The sequence below is a fragment of the Daphnia pulicaria genome, chromosome 7 (genome assembly GCF_021234035.1).
Source record: "Daphnia pulicaria isolate SC F1-1A chromosome 7, SC_F0-13Bv2, whole genome shotgun sequence".
Classification (NCBI taxonomy): domain Eukaryota; kingdom Metazoa; phylum Arthropoda; class Branchiopoda; order Diplostraca; family Daphniidae; genus Daphnia; species Daphnia pulicaria.
Genome location: NC_060919.1, coordinates 4667986 through 4685563, shown reverse-complemented (window position 1 = coordinate 4685563; position 17578 = coordinate 4667986). Strand labels below are relative to the sequence as shown.

At 40.7% G+C, this 17578-nt stretch overlaps 2 protein-coding genes and 3 long non-coding RNA genes across 6 annotated transcripts; 4 read left to right on the top strand and 1 right to left on the bottom strand.

Annotated features, from left to right (window-relative positions):
* On the top strand, positions 1–2751 carry LOC124349590 (probable E3 ubiquitin-protein ligase MGRN1). The gene is made up of 8 exons (XM_046800329.1): positions 1–336; positions 407–624; positions 687–925; positions 996–1150; positions 1207–1485; positions 1544–1836; positions 1898–2041; positions 2107–2751. Exons 1-8 carry the CDS (start codon positions 118–120, stop codon positions 2249–2251), a joined length of 1692 nt encoding a protein of 563 aa, XP_046656285.1. The 5' UTR covers positions 1–117; the 3' UTR covers positions 2252–2751.
* A 4758-nt stretch (positions 2752–7509) lies between these two features.
* Positions 7510–8312, top strand: LOC124350512. The gene is made up of 2 exons (XR_006921044.1): positions 7510–7571; positions 7747–8312. It is a non-coding gene; the product is annotated as an uncharacterized LOC124350512 (long non-coding RNA).
* Positions 8313–9281: 969 nt separating this feature from the next.
* Positions 9282–12533, top strand: LOC124349866. 2 transcript variants are annotated; one of them, XM_046800785.1, is made up of 9 exons: positions 9282–9442; positions 9615–9725; positions 9787–9999; positions 10065–10400; positions 10469–10566; positions 10625–10797; positions 10880–11202; positions 11417–11527; positions 11647–12533. In XM_046800785.1, the coding sequence occupies exons 2-7, from the start codon at positions 9637–9639 to the stop codon at positions 10967–10969; spliced, it is 999 nt and encodes a 332-aa protein (XP_046656741.1). In that variant the 5' UTR covers positions 9282–9442; positions 9615–9636; the 3' UTR covers positions 10970–11202; positions 11417–11527; positions 11647–12533. The 2 variants fall into 2 exon arrangements, with proteins under 2 accessions (XP_046656741.1, XP_046656740.1); XM_046800784.1 differs by having other exon boundaries at positions 9561–9725.
* Positions 12534–13223: 690 nt separating this feature from the next.
* On the top strand, positions 13224–13680 carry LOC124350412. The gene is made up of 3 exons (XR_006920918.1): positions 13224–13422; positions 13488–13583; positions 13645–13680. It is a non-coding gene; the product is annotated as an uncharacterized LOC124350412 (long non-coding RNA).
* A 1591-nt stretch (positions 13681–15271) lies between these two features.
* LOC124350230 lies at positions 15272–16564 on the bottom strand. Its single transcript, XR_006920507.1, has 4 exons — positions 16376–16564; positions 16170–16306; positions 15948–16112; positions 15272–15547 (listed from the first exon to the last, which is right to left on the bottom strand). It is a non-coding gene; the product is annotated as an uncharacterized LOC124350230 (long non-coding RNA).
* Between the last annotated feature and the right edge of the window lie 1014 nt (positions 16565–17578).

The following is a 17578-nucleotide window of genomic DNA, read 5'->3' as shown; positions in this document are numbered from 1 at the left end:
TATTTTAGTCTCCTCTATTCGAGAGAAGCATTGATTTTAAAGTTATTTAAAAAAAGGATTCAAAAGTACTTTAAGCTTAAGAATTTTAAGGGTTTCCAGAAAATCAAGTATTTCATTATGGGAATATTTGCAAGCCGAAATGGTGTTGTCACTGAGGACGTGACAGATCAGTCTTCAAACATAAATCCATTAATGTATCGTTATCCTCCTAAACAAGGAAATTATTTTTCGAATTATTTCATCATGGGAGGTGAGAGGTTTGATGTGCAACAGCCAGAAGCTTATCTGTTTGGGGACAACTCAGATCTCAATTTCCTTGGGAATCGGCCTGTTCCTGTATGTTACCTATTTCACTTTTACATATTCATCTTAAGATATATTCAACATTAATATTTGTTTCTTTTAGTTTCCATATTCAGCACCACAAACCAATGAACCAACAAAGACCCTTAGAGCCCTGGTGAATGTAAGGAAAGAATCTGTACGTTTTTTACGCACAGCACCTGCCTCAGATAGGGGAGAGGAACCGTCTTACACTGTGGAATTTGTGTTCGATTCAGATGTTTCTTGTTCAGTTACCATATACTTTGGCTGTGCAGAGGAAGTCTTGGCACGAGGAGTTCGGTAATTTAGCTTCCATAAAATCTTGTATCAATTATTTAAATATGTATTTTTCCCCTTTTCAGTTATGTATCAAGAAGTGGCTCTCCACCAGAAACATTCCATTATAAACCTGGGGCAGGACAAGTTTTTAGTCAGCCTACAGTAACCTGGAGCCCATGTAATATCCAGCAACCTCAAATTCAAGTCCAAACAAGTATTAACACATCTGGCCAGTGGACAACACGGATAGCAGATAATTCTCCAGGAACAGAGGGAGACATAATACCTGTAGTCATAGTGTGTGAAGCTGAAGAAGGGGATGGTATGTCTAAAAATATTCCATTATATTTCCACATAACTTGAAATTAAAATTATGACTTGTTTATTTCCAGATCCCAAACAACATCAAGCTACTTATTGTCTTATAGAACACTCCTCAGATGCATCATATGTGCTTAAAGCTTTAAAACAGAAGCTGTATGTAGATAATTTAGCTTATCTACTTCAGGACATTTATGGAATAGAAAACAAACTTGTACACCACAGGGTAACAAATGTTCTTACTTATGTTTCAGGCAATTTAATTACTTAAATTTTACATAGGAATCGGAAGAGCCAGAAGCTGAGGCTGATGAAGATGATACTGGGTCAGTATTGGAAGACTGTGATCCAGAAGACGACGATGAAGGTGGTGGGGAATGCGTTATTTGCATGTCCGAGCCGCGAGATACCCTCATTCTACCTTGTCGACACCTGTGCCTGTGTCAACTATGCGCCGACAGTCTGCGGTATCAAGCCAATAACTGCCCTATTTGCCGGGCCCCATTTCGTGCACTCTTGCAAATTAGAGCCTTGCGCAAGGTTCAGGGACCACCCACAGAAGTAAACAGCCTTTGTAATGTCGCAAAAAAAATCGAATTTAATTGTTTTGGTTCTGTAGTATACTCATCTCGATGACTGTGTTCCAATGGGCTATGAGGCCATTTCATTGCTGGAAGCCCTAAATGGTCTAACAGTCGCTCCCAGACGTCCCCGGCCTCGTCGTCCTCATAATACTACCGTAATACCTGTTGAAGCTACCAGTACTACTAACGCGCCTCCCGAGGAAACCGTGATCAACGTTAATGAAGACAGCATTGGACCCATTTCTTCCACACTTTTGGAAGAAATTGAAAACGATACACTCAACGAAGAATCCACTTCAGAATCTTTTGTCGAAGCAGTTAACACATTGTAAGATAATTTTATCTGTTTTACCACAATTAATCAATTAATTTAATTCTGAAACTTATAGTGGAAGCCGTATGGGATGGAATCGTATGCAAAATGGTCGTCGATCGCTTGGTGCCGTTCCAGCTGAAAGTCCAGTAAGCGTCGTTTCCGCGGGTCAGGGTCAACTTCGTCGAACTCGCAGTGCTCATACTCGTCGACCACTCACGTGTGTTACTACACCAATAATATTTTGACTCCTAAATGTTTACCTATCTTAATTTGTTTTCATAGAACTCCAAATGCTTCTCTGTTGGGGCCTCGTGGTGCAACTTCGCCTAGTTTGCGTTCCAGCGGCGACAGCTGCAGTTCGGCTGATTCCACTAGAAGATTAGTTAAGCCAACCCCTTTAGCTAATCTCCCTCAAGGATTCGATTAGGAGTTGTGAGCGTCAAAGTTGCATTCGTTTTGATCGCGGTAGCACAAAAGAGCAAAGAATTAGTTGGTAAGATACTTAAAATTGAAGACAAGTGATATCCACATGACGAAAGGCAGAATCGACTTTGTTATTTTGAGCACCAACTTCGAAGTGGGTGTGGGCCTGACTTAATTATTTATCTTATTTTTCCTTGTTTAGTAAACTGATGAGGGAATCAATGTGTAGGGAACCATTATGATTAATTTATCTTTGAATTTATCCATCTCGCTTTCGCATCATTTATTATGTCCGGCAGCAGAGGATATTTTACATCCTACTTCATGTCTATTAATCGGGCTTGTTAATATTTTGTTCTAATTTCCCCTAACTTGTATCGAATCTCAAAATTTGATTTTGTATTCTTCTTACCTTTTAACCCATCATTTCATCACACATTTGTTACATCAGTGAAGTATTATATTTACGTCTTATATTGGCAATAAAAAAAAGAATCGTCAGAATCATTCTCTCTTCGTTTATGCAGGAAAACATTTATTTCGCTTCGAAAACCTGGTTTCTGATTCTGTGATTCAGTGATTTGAAATTCTAAATTCCAACTTCCAAACCAAATATCCCACCATTTTATTTATCGACGTGGCAACGTTGTTATATCCAGCTTAGAAAAAAGTGGTCTGTCGTCTGCGAATTAAAAAAATAAGTGAGCAAGTCTGCCAAAGTGACGTAGACGTTTTATTTTAGCCGACCGATTAAAAGACTAACTTTATCCGTCATGTAATATAAAATTTCAACAAGCAATGAACAATCCAAGTTTCGTCTCAGTGCGGCTGCAAAGCAATAGCCCAATAGGTAATTTTATGGGTTAAACTGCAACTGCTAAAATTTTAAACATTTAAGTGCTACACAGTTCAACAGTAAAGTTTTGTTAGATTTCTGTGCTTTTCCCTCATTTCTTGAATTGAATCTTATCAAATGTGTTTATTTTGTATGGAATGTAGGCTAGACGGTGACTGAAGAACTGTTAGGCACTTGCCGTGAAGAAATACAGACACGCTTTTCTTTCTCTTTTCTCTCTCTCGTAACCTAAAACGGGTTTGGAATTCTTTATTTAATTTGTTTTTGTTATTTCCATCGCACCCGAGTCCGTGACTGACTACTTTGTCTTGTTGCTGTTCCTTTTTTTATTTTATTTTGAAATTGTTTTTGTTCCTCGACTTACCTTGAGCCAACCCAAAAAGCTGGTAAACTCGCTGCTCTGTGAAAGAGGATCATTTGTTGGAGGAGTTGTGCGGGGATTTTTATTTGATATTGAGAGAAAGTTAACGTTTATGCTTTTGTAGCGGCAGGAATAATGGGCTCGCAAGTCCAAGTTTCGTGTTCATCATGTATGTAGAGTTTGATGTATAATGGGGGAGATAGAGCACTAGTGGCAGGTTACTGCTTACTACCAGTTGTGTAATGGGCAGGGCAGAAGGGACTACTAGTAGTAGTAGTGTACCCCCTCCTCTTCTTCTTTCCTCAGAGTTGCCCGTAATGAACCTGTTCATGACTGTAGGCAGTCGACATAGTCGTTTCATGTCAGGCTGTTAGGCTGTTACTGATACAAACGCCCCGGCCCCTGCTCCCGTGTGTTCCTCTTCTTCTTATGCTGCTGGTAACAGTGGTGCACCGACCGGAGTAACTACGACTACTACTACTACTACTCTTTGCTAGTACCGAATAGGGCAATAGACTAAATGGTGGATATCGGTTGATTGTTACACGACTCTATACCAGCATTTTTTCTTTTCTTTTTCGCTTTCCTGGCGGGCCCGTTAAATTGATATTTATTTTCCCATTGTTGTTGTTGTTGCTGCTGCTTCTGTTGTTCTGCCGCAAATGTGGCGCACACACATTCATGCGCTTGTTTATTTTTACATGCAGTTTTTTCTCTTTGTTTTTCCCTCCCGTTCGTGCGCACCATTAGTTTGCAACTGCTATTGTGTGACTCTAACGGCCTCTATAACATTTTCCTCTTTTTTTATTTTATTTTTTTCAAGTGAGAAAAAGGGACGCCCCAAATCGCTCGTTATCGTCCCTCTCTTTTGTTTTGTTTTTATTATTTTTATTTTCCTTTTTTGTTGCGTCACTTGATATCTATAACCCAAACTTGGTTGTGTTAGGTTCTCTCTCTTTTTTTCCTACGGGTTAAAATGTTGATCCGCCGGTCACGTCTGTTTAGATGGCGATAGATTGGCTCTCGACGCATCGTTTGTCTTCATCTTCCCGGATTTTTTTTTTTTTCTATTTGGAAGAAAAACAAGAAAGTTTTGGGGTGGTTTATTTTCCCCCCTCTCGTTGTTGATGTTGTTTGGAGAATCGAACCGAAGTAAATTTCAACAGGTTTTTTTTTGTTTTGTTATATGACGGTGACGAATAGGCGGCAGAGAATAGGCTAATAACTAAGATTAACTCTTAGATGTTGTGCCTGCTTTTGCTTTGCCTTTTTTTTTTCTTGTTGACTGATTCATATTTTTTTTGTGAGTGTTGGGGGGTTTTCTGGCTTGCCACACCCGCAAAAACCGATAAGAAAAATGTTGAAAAACGGCCGCGACTGCTGCGGCCCGCAGTGTGTGTGTTGGTAGGGTAGAAAGTGAGGCGGACGGATTGATCCCGGCATATAAATCACGGGTGACGGCGGGATCTTTTTTTCTTTTATGTATTTCTCGGCCTCCTTTTTTTCTTTCTCTCTCTCTCTCTCTTATTTTTCGTGTCGTTGAACTAAGCTAGTTAATACCTCTACCTCCCTCCTTCTGCCTCCTATACCCCCCTCCTACCACCATCACCATTGCCTTGCATCCGCCGCCGACTTTTTTTTTCTTCTTTTCCTGGCGACTGTTATTACATCAAAAGTCTCGCCAACCCGCACCTCGTCGCCTAGAGTGTCTCTTTTTCGCCGAGTTCTACCCCACCCTACCCCAACCCCCATCCACTCCTCCTCACCACCCAAATGAACCTAAATCATGACGGCCAGGATCTTTTTTTTTTTTTTTTCCAACTCCCCCCTCTTTTTTTCTCTCCTATACATGTACACGTATGTATCTGTCTGTCTCTACATAGGGGAAAGAAAAAGAGTATAGATATAAACATAAATATGAAAGGCAATCCAATTTGTTTCGACACCGGCAAGTTCGTGGATCTTTTTCGTCGTTGCTTTTTTTGCCTTGGAGCTTTTTCCTTTTTTCTTCTCCTATTTCTTCATGCTATCGCTCCTCCTAACCAGGAGCAAAAAAGTGCGCCAGAGAGAGAGAGAGGGGAACGTTCACTTGTATTTCATCCCGCGGGACTGGCAAAGGGAACGAAAAAAAAAGAGGAGGAGAAAGAAGAGGCACAACAGCACACACACACTCCACCTTATTGGAGGTTGATTCGAGCCGACGGCTCCGCCAAGATTACCCCAGAGATTCCGCTTTTGCCTAGATGTTGAGGAGGGCCAGGAGCTCTCTTATCATCTCTCTCTCTATTTCTCTCTAATGTCCAGATATTTTCCCAAATAGAAAATGGCCACATTCGTCTAAATATCTCCTCCTACTCCCTTCCCACCCCCCACCGTCTGTTCAATGCGCCATCAAAAGCATCCGCAGAGTATGATGCAATGGACCGTGTTTTCTTCATTACTCCCCCGGAAAGATGTGTGGTGTAGGATTATACGACTTGCGGTCAACAGAAAATGTGCGTCCGTTTTTATATTTTTTTCCCCTTGGAAAATGAAATAGACGCGATCCTTGGAAGGAACAAAAATGGCGATGGAAGGAGGATATGGCGATGGATCAGTATTTATAAATATGGACGTGATGAATCCAACGGATGAGGCGATGGACGACGGGGATGGCGATATCGAAACCGCAGCCGCAACCCCGCCGAACCTTGGAATCGTAACTGATCCTTTCGCACCCCAGCGCCCCCCCCCCCCCCGCAAAAGGGCTGGGTCAGTCGTATTGGGTAAGTTTTATGTATTCTATTATTTTGATTGATTAATTTATTTTTTTATTTTTTCATTCTGGTGAACCAGAGACTTCTTCCACCATCGATTGACGAGAGCGGCCGCGCATGCCGTCGATGCCGCGCATGCCGTCGATGCCGCGCATGCCGTCGATGCCGCGCATGCCGTCCAGGCCGCGCCTCCCGTCCAGGCCGCGCCTCCCGTCGATGCAAGTTGTTTGTAACTGTTATGGTATTGGTTCAATCGGATTTTGCTGGAAGGATGGAACTTGTGATTTCGCGCCGGGCGTCTTTATATATTATATCACCCATCACCCCCCACCACCCCCCACCACCACCCATGTTCAAGGTTAAATTTTTCCACGACCTGTTTCGACACAACGAAACGACGACGACGAAGAATATGGTTGGAGGAGCTTTTTTGCTACCCCTCCCCTCGTGCTGTGCCCTTTTAACCTTGTGTTGAATGCGTGGACCTTCAGTCACATCGCTCTTTTCCTGGGAGAAGCGTCTCTCTCTCGCTCTCTACATTCTCTGATTTCGTGCCCGTTTTCGTGATAATCACTAAGGTAAGCTAAGGTTTTCTTTTCTAGTCGGCTCTCATTATACAACCATGTTGATGCGTGTGTGTGTGTGTTCCGGGCGCTCTTCTGGGGGGGGGGGCAGCACCCTCTGTCTGATACCTGACTGAGGAGGATATGGCGATGGATCAGTATTTATAAATATGGACGTGATGAATCCAACGGATGAGGCGATGGACGACGGGGATGGCGATATCGAAACCGCAGCCGCAACCCCGCCGAACCTTGGAATCGTAACTGATCCTTTCGCACCCCAGCGCCCCCCCCCCCCCCGCAAAAGGGCTGGGTCAGTCGTATTGGGTAAGTTTTATGTATTCTATTATTTTGATTGATTAATTTATTTTTTTATTTTTTCATTCTGGTGAACCAGAGACTTCTTCCACCATCGATTGACGAGAGCGGCCGCGCATGCCGTCGATGCCGCGCATGCCGTCGATGCCGCGCATGCCGTCGATGCCGCGCATGCCGTCCAGGCCGCGCCTCCCGTCCAGGCCGCGCCTCCCGTCGTTGCCGCGCCTCCCGTCGATGCCGCGCATACCGTCGATGCCGCGCATGCCGTCCAGGCCGCGCCTCCCGTCCAGGCCGCGCCTCCCGTCGATGCCGCGCATGCCGTCGATGCCGCGCCTCCCGTCGATGCCGCGCATGCCGTCGATGCCGCGCATGCCGTCCAGGCCGCGCCTCCCGTCCAGGCCGCGCCTCCCGTCGATGCCGCCGCTGACGCCACTTCAACCCTTGGTGATGTCGCTCCGGCCCCTGTTTAAGTAAGTCATTCTTCGCCCGTCAATGTCGATTTCTGTCGTGTGCATTATTTTTATTCGTATTCGTTATTCGTCGAATAAATGAAGGTTATTCGTTATTCGAGCTACGTTCGAATCACGAAAAACCTTATTCGACAGAACACTGAATTTTATTAATATTTTTTTTTTATTTCAACAGGTTAATACTAACGTGAACCAGCTGGCCTCAGCTGGCCTACTAACAGAGTTTTCTGCACTTATCGTCGTCATTCTTGCTTTTGGATTTCCCCTTACCGACATGGGCTTGGGAATAAACATCTGTTTGCTGGTTTCCTTAGTGTTAAAAATAATTAACACGTGCTGGTGTTTAGCGGTGAACTCGGACAAGAAAAAACACAGGGGAACATTTAAGTTGCAGTGTTTGTTTTCCCAAATACTGGCTGGTCTGGTGATGTGTTTCACCATTGGCGTGGCAAAATTGACGAATGACAGTCTTTTTTTCAAAAACGCCACTCAAGGGGGGGGGGGATTGATGTTTTCTTTTTGGCGGTGGTGATCGGGGCGATGAATCGCGATGGATGGCGATGATCGGTGGTGATTCCCGAAAAATGATTTTATGTTTTTTCTCTTTGTCTTATGTCCAAATTAACCTAGCATTCGTTCGTTTCCACCAAACAACACTCTGCTCCGGAATACTCTGCCTCTCCTTCCTATGTAACCCCGGACACCCTTTTGCCTTTATTACGAATTCGTGTTCTTACGCCGCCTCAAGACTTTTTAATGGAAAACACTGGACGCGCTGACGTTTATTGTGTGTTGGGCACAGGAGATTGTCAGGCCACAGAAATGTACCACTACGTGGATGCAACACCTGATTTTTATTCCGACAGTTACTGTTCCGATTCGTTCGCTAGTGCTGATTGAATCTCTTTCTGGGGAATCAAAACTTAATGATACCTATGTCCTGATATGGAATATTGAATAAAACAAAAATTTCTGGTAATTTACAATCTCGTTATTGACGCTTCTAAGTTTAAGTTTATTCAAATAGCGTGGTTCCACTACCTTTGGGCAGCATCGAGTTGGGTAGTTGGGTAATATCGTTTATCGGTTTCAACATGTAAATTATAAATTTTTCTACGGGATTCTGTACAGTCTAATGAATGTAATCCAATTTAATTTAATTTAGTCTAATTTGGTTTCTGACGACCCAATAAGGATCCCTAAACGTGCCCCCTCCCCAAAAGGTTTTTACAAGGATTGTCCTGACGCCAGCTTGGACAATCTAGAATTAGAGGGGTCTTGGCGTCTGGCCTCTGTCAATCCACTTTATGAAGGCAGAAGGTTAAATTAAATTTTCTAGTCCTATCTGTAAAACCCATGATCTTATGGCTATGGCGTGGGGGTCCGGGGAAGTTAAATCACGCTATATTTTATCCCTGTCCTGTGGACCCCTGTGCCCTGTCATTGAGGATTATCTATAAATGATTAATTATTTGATTTTGCCGCTTTTTTCTTTGCCAAACCTTCATAATGTGAGTAATCAAATAACTTTTATATTTTATTATTTATTATCATGATTAATTTTTACTTTTTTAGCTGCACGAAATCACGAATGCTAGATTAAACCACTTAAAATTGTAAAAGATCATGATGTTTTAGGTTTTACCAATAGGAGGCGGTGGCGACAATCTTTAAACACGCCCATCTAAACGGCACAGGTTATGGGTTAAAGTTAAACTGCCTTACTCGATAGTTGATACTCTGTACATTTTTATATCTATCTTCGGCAAAGAAAACTAAAAAATCCAAAAAAACAAATTTAATTCAATTTTCATAAGTTATAGGGCTATCGTCAGTAGTGCCATTAGTCAAAAATTTAAATAGTTAACTCGGTAAGTTTATCAGTTTAAAGCATTTTGATGCTTGTCGATTTCGATCTCCACCTGAAGTAATGTTATATGTTATAACACACCTCCACTATTCTATTGACATTACATAACGCCGTCTCAGTTTACAAGAAAGGATAGGGAGCATAAGAAGCCCATTTGTGCCTCTTGTTTAAAGGTTCTGTTTGTTTGAGCTGAAAATGTTGGGTGTCAATCCATCTGGACGCTATTTTCAACATAGTCCTGGTCCTCAACATTACAACCCTTATCCACCCATACAACATGGACGGTAATAATCATTTATCTAGCCATTTAACTTTATGTAAACACAGTCTTTGCTTATTTGGCAGTCTTCCGTCTCTACCTTACCATCCTACTGCCCCATTCCACAATCAAAGCAGTGTTCATCCCACATTTGACGAAAGAGCTCATTCTACAAAACCTCGTGCTGGAGGATTTAACTTTCCCCATCCTGAATCGTCATTTGCTGAGTTACAAACCTTCTGTAACAGAACTAGACAAGCAACAGCATCCCTTTCACACCCACCAGTTCATCAGACTCAGTGAGTGTCTTTCAACTGCATCTTCACCAATAACATGGAACACTTCTAATATTCATGTTTTATAGGCCTCGGAAAATAACAACTTTCCCAAAACCCCATTCTTATGGCCATTGTTATTATGATGAAAAAGAAGCCGATTGGTTTGATTTTGGTGATGAAATTCAAATTCTTGAAGGGGACTCCCAGATCACGGAACCAAGGTTTGAAATGTTTCCTCTGCCCGAAGAACCTGTAGTGCCATTCGAACAATTGACGGTCACCTTGATGGATGATTACGAATTCTATTGCGATGATAAAGATTTTATCCAGGTCTACACAGACGGATCGTACATTAACGGTCGTTTTAAGCTGATCGATTCTGTTTCTGCAATTGGAGTCTGGTTTGGACCAAATCATAAATTGTGGGTTTATTTTTGTTTAAATTTGGTTGCAAGAAAATCTTGTGAACTTTTATTATATTTTCTTGCAGAAATGTCAGCCAGCCCACTCGACTCCCAGGTGGTTACAACAGTGATGGGGCAGAGTTAGAAACCATCATTGAAGCAATAAAAATTGTCTGCTCCTGTGGTATCGTATTTTTACGCATTTAAGTGAATAGTGATGCTAGATTGTTTGTGCTTTTCAGGTGTTGACAAGGTTCAAATTAACACAGACAGTAAAAATTCTGTTAGATTTGTGACATATTTTATTAGTAAATGGGAAGCTAATGGATGGCGAAATATTAAAGGACTTCCTGTTCGAAACCAAAATCTAATTCGCCAACTGTACCATTACACACAATTGGTTACAATTAAATGGGTATACAAATAGTTCGTATTGACTTTCTGGTGCATCGCATTAATAAATTTTCTTTGCTAAAATTATGTGCTATCGTGTGGAGGAGTGCGCAGGAACGTCGAAGCGGACCGTCTGGCACGGATTGCATCTGCCGCTTGTGCAGGAAAAGGAAAAAGACAAAATTTATCAATGAAGCGAACATCAGAAGACCCGCCCAGTCGAATTAATAACCGAAAGCTGCGGAGATATTGCCCGTTTTAAAAACCGTTGTAATGTGTGAATCTACTTCAGTTTTCCAGTGGACAATTATAGTGATTCAAATGCTCCCAACTATCCTCATCCTGATGCCTCATTTGCCGATCTGCAAGCATTCTGCAACAGGAGTAGGAATTCTACAGCAGGAAGTGCATATGCTCCATCTCTTCCGTAAGTATTTTTAGTTATGTGTTGTTATTGTTTTGTTCAGTGAATTTGAAATCTAGGTTTTAAAATTCAGAGGCAGTAAGCATGAAATAGTAAATCTTTTGAGGATCTGCCGTGTTCTGTTACTCAATATATTTCATTTTGAATATCCATGGATTAATTAGGTGTAGAGCTCACTGAATATTGATAATAACATTTCTTCTCTATATTTTTAAAGGGACTCTGATGTACAATCTCAGTACTTTGTAGCCGATTTGGTAACAACCAATGATGCTTGCTTTCCTAGGAGCAGAAACTCCATGGCAGGAAGTCTTGCCAACTCCCTTCCGTAAGTGTCAGTTAAAAGTTTGTTGTAGACTTGTAGGTTTTGATTCCACAAACTTAGCCTATTTTTCATATTTGGTCCTTTTTTTTGTATAATTTTGATCACTGAATTCATTTGATTAGGGATTTTGACACATCACAATATGAAACCAATGATGACGGCGTTGATTACGGCTTGATCCGGCTTGTGTCGGAATGCGAACGGGGGATTCACACAATTAAGAATTATTAGTATGATGTGTTTATTTGCATCTTTTTAAATGGCTACGTACTTACACCTTCTATTCTGCGATCGCAACTTATTTATGATTATCGGAAATTAACAATTTCAATTTTTTTGTTGCGTTTCTACCCGCCCTCCGAGTCCCCCCTCCCTCCCCTATTCCCCCGTGATATAATCATGAAGATTGTGTTGACCGTTGGCTCGCACAACTGTTTCAAACCAAGATCTGAGAACATCAGTCGATTGCTTAATTTGTGTTGTTGACCTTTTCACTTCTTCCTTCTTAACCTCAGCACTCAACAACGCCATGACCGACCAATTCAATCTATTCTCCTGACTCCAAAATCTTTTCTGGGCCCGACCTGCTACTTTGTTTGTTATTTCCTTCCAGACTGGGGGTTATACCCAAATCACGCGAAACCCAACCAAAACACCTACCACCCCTATCCCGAACCCATTGTTGTCCACTGTTGAGTATACGGTGTGTTAACTGTTTGTTTCTTTCTTTCTTCCGGTTCCTACACCGTCCCCTCCAAACCAGTTTCTGTAACTCCTTTCATTCGCATCTCTTCTAGAAAAATTTTTGTTTATTTATAAATTTTTTTAAAATCTGCTTCCCGCTCCTTTCAAATATGTGTCGTCTCTCCCGTTATCACCTCTGTTTTGTTTCGTTTGGGTGTCGTATGTTCCAGCAAGCAAAAACAAACAAAAAAAACTAAATGATGACGACATTATATGCTACGAAGAAGTTAAAAAAAAGGAACAAGATAAACTTGACGAAAAGAAAGAAAAAAAAATACAAAAAAAAAAAAATTAAAAATACAAACACAAACGGTTATAAAAGCCGGATTGTCAAAACTTTGTGTGTTCCAAACGGGGGATTGGGGGTCGCCCTCCGCCGTCTCCACCGCGCTCTCTTAATCACTTAATATGTATGTCCTACGTTGTGCTGTTAACTAGTGCAACGGATTGTCATAACGCCAAAAAAGGAAATATTTGAATTTTTTTCCACGCGTGTAGTCTTTGTAGAAGCACACTTAACCCGACGAAGTTTAATTCTTATTTAGAAATTTTACAGGAAACATCTCACCCGAACTGTAGGTATCGAACTCCACGAGGAGGAAAGGTTGTAATGGTAATTTAACTAAAAAGTTATTTTTTAGCTTTTTATATTTCGCCCATTTCCGCATTTCGTCTCGTTTCATGACATAGGAACAACAAGTAGTAATTGTGCAACTAACATAAGATTCAAAACTCGTTACTAGATGTCGCCACTGTCGTTCTTGTTGTTCCTATTTCATGAAACGAGACGATATGGGCGAAACAAAACAAATTGTTGCTAATTATACTTATATTCCTGTGATTTCAAATACCAAATGGAACTTCGTATCTTGTGTAGGTTTATCTTGACCTAGTTTCCTTATTTTTCTGTTATACCAACTTATTTCTTCAAATTTTAGATGCATAGCTACTGTCAGTCATTCCTACAAGTTGACTTAGAGCTCAGTCACTTTCCATCTATTAGATCCTCTTACTGTCAAAAGCCTAAAACTCCTGTTTGAAGCCCACATAGAGTGGAATACAAATGTGAGGAGATAAGGTATTTAACCACTACAGCTACCACACCAACCACACTATGTCAAATGCCTTACTAAATCATCACCCAAATGATAAAGGTAAGCATCAATATCACCTTTCACCACGCTACTGCAATACTTCATGACAATTTCTTTATCGTCAGAAAATTTATCCCACCTGAGGAGTAATGCTGTTGGCTGCTGTAATTCCATTATTACGGTTTTTCATCATGAACATTTCAGTGTACTTCTTAGAAAAGGTAAAGATTAATATCCTTTTTTAATTTTTATAATTTCATTGCAACACATTTTTTTTTATAGAGCATGCAAGATCCCCACGAACATCCTTGAGCAATTAAATGCTGGATTTTGTCCATGACAGAAGAGGGCTTCCACCAACGTTCTGCTCCATCCTTATCTTCAAGACGTACGCTCCCTACGCTCACCCAGCTTCAGTGCTTCTTTGTTGCTTCACTGGCGAGTTAGTTCACTTCAGTTGCTGTGACACACCTGCAGTCACTCACAACGGGATTATGGACAGGTACCGGAAAACTGACTTATTTTCGTAGATTATCTACTAGTAATCTATTTGCGTTAAACTCTCTGTCTGGGTAATAATTCCAAAATCAGGCCCTTCTTGCGCACAAACGAAGTGTTACTTAGACGTTTCTTTTTCTAACGTTAGATGGCTTTTCGATAATTGTCAGCTGTCAAAACAGTCCATTTCAGTTACTTTCAAATCTCTTTAAACATTTATGGGTAGCTGTTGTGTGGAAATTTTTTAGTGAAAACTGACGATAACTATTCCCCCAACAAAGCTCACTTGTGAGATTTTTAATAATGTGTTTTTTTTTCTACTTCCGGTTTTCTGATTTCAGTCAGTAGTTCAGTAAATAATCATTCGACGCACAAAAGAACCACAAATTCGTGATCCTCGTCAAATTTGTGGTAAAGTTCATGTATTTTTTTGTACGTTTTCGTACTTCCGGTTTTGAAAATTTTCCTGAACTATAGTTCAGGAAAATTCTCGATTTTGGCCAAATTTTGGACTTCGTTTAAATCACACCTAATCGACCCCAAATTTCATGGAGATACGAATATGTGGTTTAATTTGATGACAGCTCAGTGGTTGAGGCGCTGTGGTTACTTCCGGTTTACTTCCGGAAATTTTTTCATAAAAGTAGCAAGTGAGCTTTGTTCTGTATACAGTTCTTATTATTGAAAGCTAATTCTAAGCAAAAATTTCAAGCGCCTGTAAAGTTTTGAGCAAAAAAACCAGATCAATGTACCTACATGTATTAAATTAAGTAACTTTTATTAGCATGCAACTTAATAACAATTGTTTTGTCGTTATTCAGGTAATGCAGAGGAGACGTCGAGAAGATGGACACCAAACCATCTCCGTTATCTCCAAAATGTCAGCGCGGATCATCCGGGATCATCATTTGTTGTTGGTAATATTTGTGTTTGTGTTAGTTAACCCGTTGTCTGCCACGCCTTTGTTCTCCCCTTGCTCCTTTGCACGGGCCGCGCTGGTCGGCCTCGTGGTTTACAAGCCGCGGGGTCGGAATGTCGCCAAGCCCAAAATTTGCCGCAAGGCGCCTGTTAGGCAATGCACCATAGGGACTTCCCCCTTGTCGATACGGTGATGGATTCTAGAGGTTGTGCATTCCATCTTCTCCTGTCACCGTGTCAGCCCGGACTTGTCAGCAATGGCAAGTCCCACCTTGGTCATGGATCCTTCAGACATGGCGCGTAGAGAGTAGAGAAACAACCTACGGGTTGTATGGCGTGGCAGCTAACGGGTTAACTTAAGTGTATGTATGTATGTGATTGTAAAATGTGGTGGAATTGTGGGTGGAGGTGGGACAATACAGCAATTCCTTTTAAAGTTTTTTGTTTGATGTGTTTTTAACTCTTTATAAATTATAATAAAATCATGTTTAGCACTTGACTTGTATATTTCTAACAAGTTACAACTTTGACGTTTTACATAAGTTATAGGCAGGAGTGGCTGATCATCTCCAGACTCTTTAAATAAACTTCTATGAGGAACTACTACTACACTATCTGCAACTCCTATGGCACAGCAATTTCAGAAGAACACCAGCACAGCTACTTCAGTTCTTTTTCTTCAATCCTGTGTCAGCTGCATAATCACATCTCTCAACTGGAAACAGGCTGCAAAACCACTGCACAGGCATAGTTTAAGTGTCACCAAGTTCTATAGGGAAAAAGGAATATTATTTTCCATGATCAAACTTAATATGCAAAAGAAATCGTGTAAAACAAATGAGATCAGACATTTTTCCAAGTTTCTATTGGCAAATGAAATTTTAAATGAAGATTAAATCCCAGGAAAAGAGAATTCTGTACATCTAATTCTTAAGTTTTAGAAAAAGATTGCAATACAGAGTGGAAATTGTTGTTCTAGTTTGATCAAAAGAAAGTTGTTAACTCAAAAGAAGCTGATCACTATCTGATATCTTTCACGGAAACTATTATTTGGAAGCAAGAAATAGCACCACTTATTGTCTACATCAGATTAGATTTTACTTGTCAGTTGAATTGAAAAAAAGACGCAAGACTTCCCAAGTTACAGCCAATAAATTCAATCAACTTACCATTTCAAAAAGTTTTCCTGCAATGACACTTCAGGATAACACCAGCTCAATATACTGAATGCAGCAGCTGCAGCACACCTTTCACCAGCTCGCTGGAGCTCAGAATTTGTCGAGTTCTCACATTCTGCAACAGTTAAGCAACAGGATCTCCAACCTGAACACCAACTAATAAAATCTATAGCATCGTTACAGGTAAATTTATCAACAAAATGACTCAACTACCTCTGTAGTGTTTCTGCGTGAGATGAGACGTACATCCGAACAGGTACAGCTAACAATGGACATTTAAGCAGAATGAAAAATAGTTTCAGTCCACGTGATCGATTATTTGGCCAAGTGGAAATTATATGCCAGATTGTCTGTAAATTCACACAGCAACGTTTAGGATTAATTGCATTTGAGAAATCCAAACTAGAATTTACCATTACATTTCAATTCTGAAAATGTAGATCGACACAGCAATTCCGTAACGAATTTGGAATACCTTTTCACTTGGCGTTTCGGAACGAAATGGCGAATATTTCGTCCTCTCAAAGACACTCGCGTCATCTGGCGGCTGTGGGACAACTTGAATTTAGCCACCTACTGACGGAGCCAAAAGATTCCTCCACGATTACCACGTTTTCAAGACTGTTCAAGGGAACTCAATAAAAACTGATCGAAGAAATATGCAAGTTATGAAGTTAATTTAACGCACGAAGGCACAATATACGCTACAACAGTACAACAATACATCGACTCGTTTCAAATTCACTTCTATACTTATTTCCCTGTCTGTGCTGATGAAAAAGGACGTCATGGAGAGTTGGAGACCTACAATTCCGTTGGTTGGTCCCATGTTCCGAAGCTATTTCGGTTCATTTCTGAGATTCGTACGGTTAGCCAATGCGGATTACCTACGACACTCGGTATAACTCAAATTTATTCAAATTCTTTTACTTTGACTGGCAGTGATATGATTGAACGTTGCGAAATCTACATGAATCGATTAATTCCGATTAATTCATTTCGTGGTAGCATAGTTTGCGATGAATAAGAGACAACAATCGCCCAATCAACAAGTGGGGAGATTCCCGCAAGGCTCTCTAAACGGGGATAAAAGAGAACGTCAATAAATTCGTTACAATTTAATAGTAGGTCATTAACCAAATCCAAATTCCTCTAAAAGTCGAACAACGGTTTCTTTCCAAACTCGAGTTATGATTCAAATTGGGTATCTCTAATCTGTTATCGGTTGTCCAATGTTCATCTAACTTTTCTCTTCACACGAGTTGACGGGTGGGATGTATTTCGATTTTCGTTTACCTTGAGTCCTTGACCACTAACTATTTGCGTAACCTCTACCAATCACTTTTGCTGAATGCATGACTTTGGCAAATTGCCATATTTAAACTAACAGTCGGAATATACTCTCCGATTTTGTATAAAAACGGGAACAGAGTAGACTGAAATTATCAGTTTACCAACTGTTTTCAGCAAGTATACTATTACTCCAACATGAAAGTAGGAAATATTTTAAAAACTTTATTTTATAAAAAATAAAACGCAATTTTATAAAACGCATTACCTTATACATGGCGTCTAACTTTCCATATTTTATTAGTTCCATTAGTTCTTAATCCTCGCCGCCC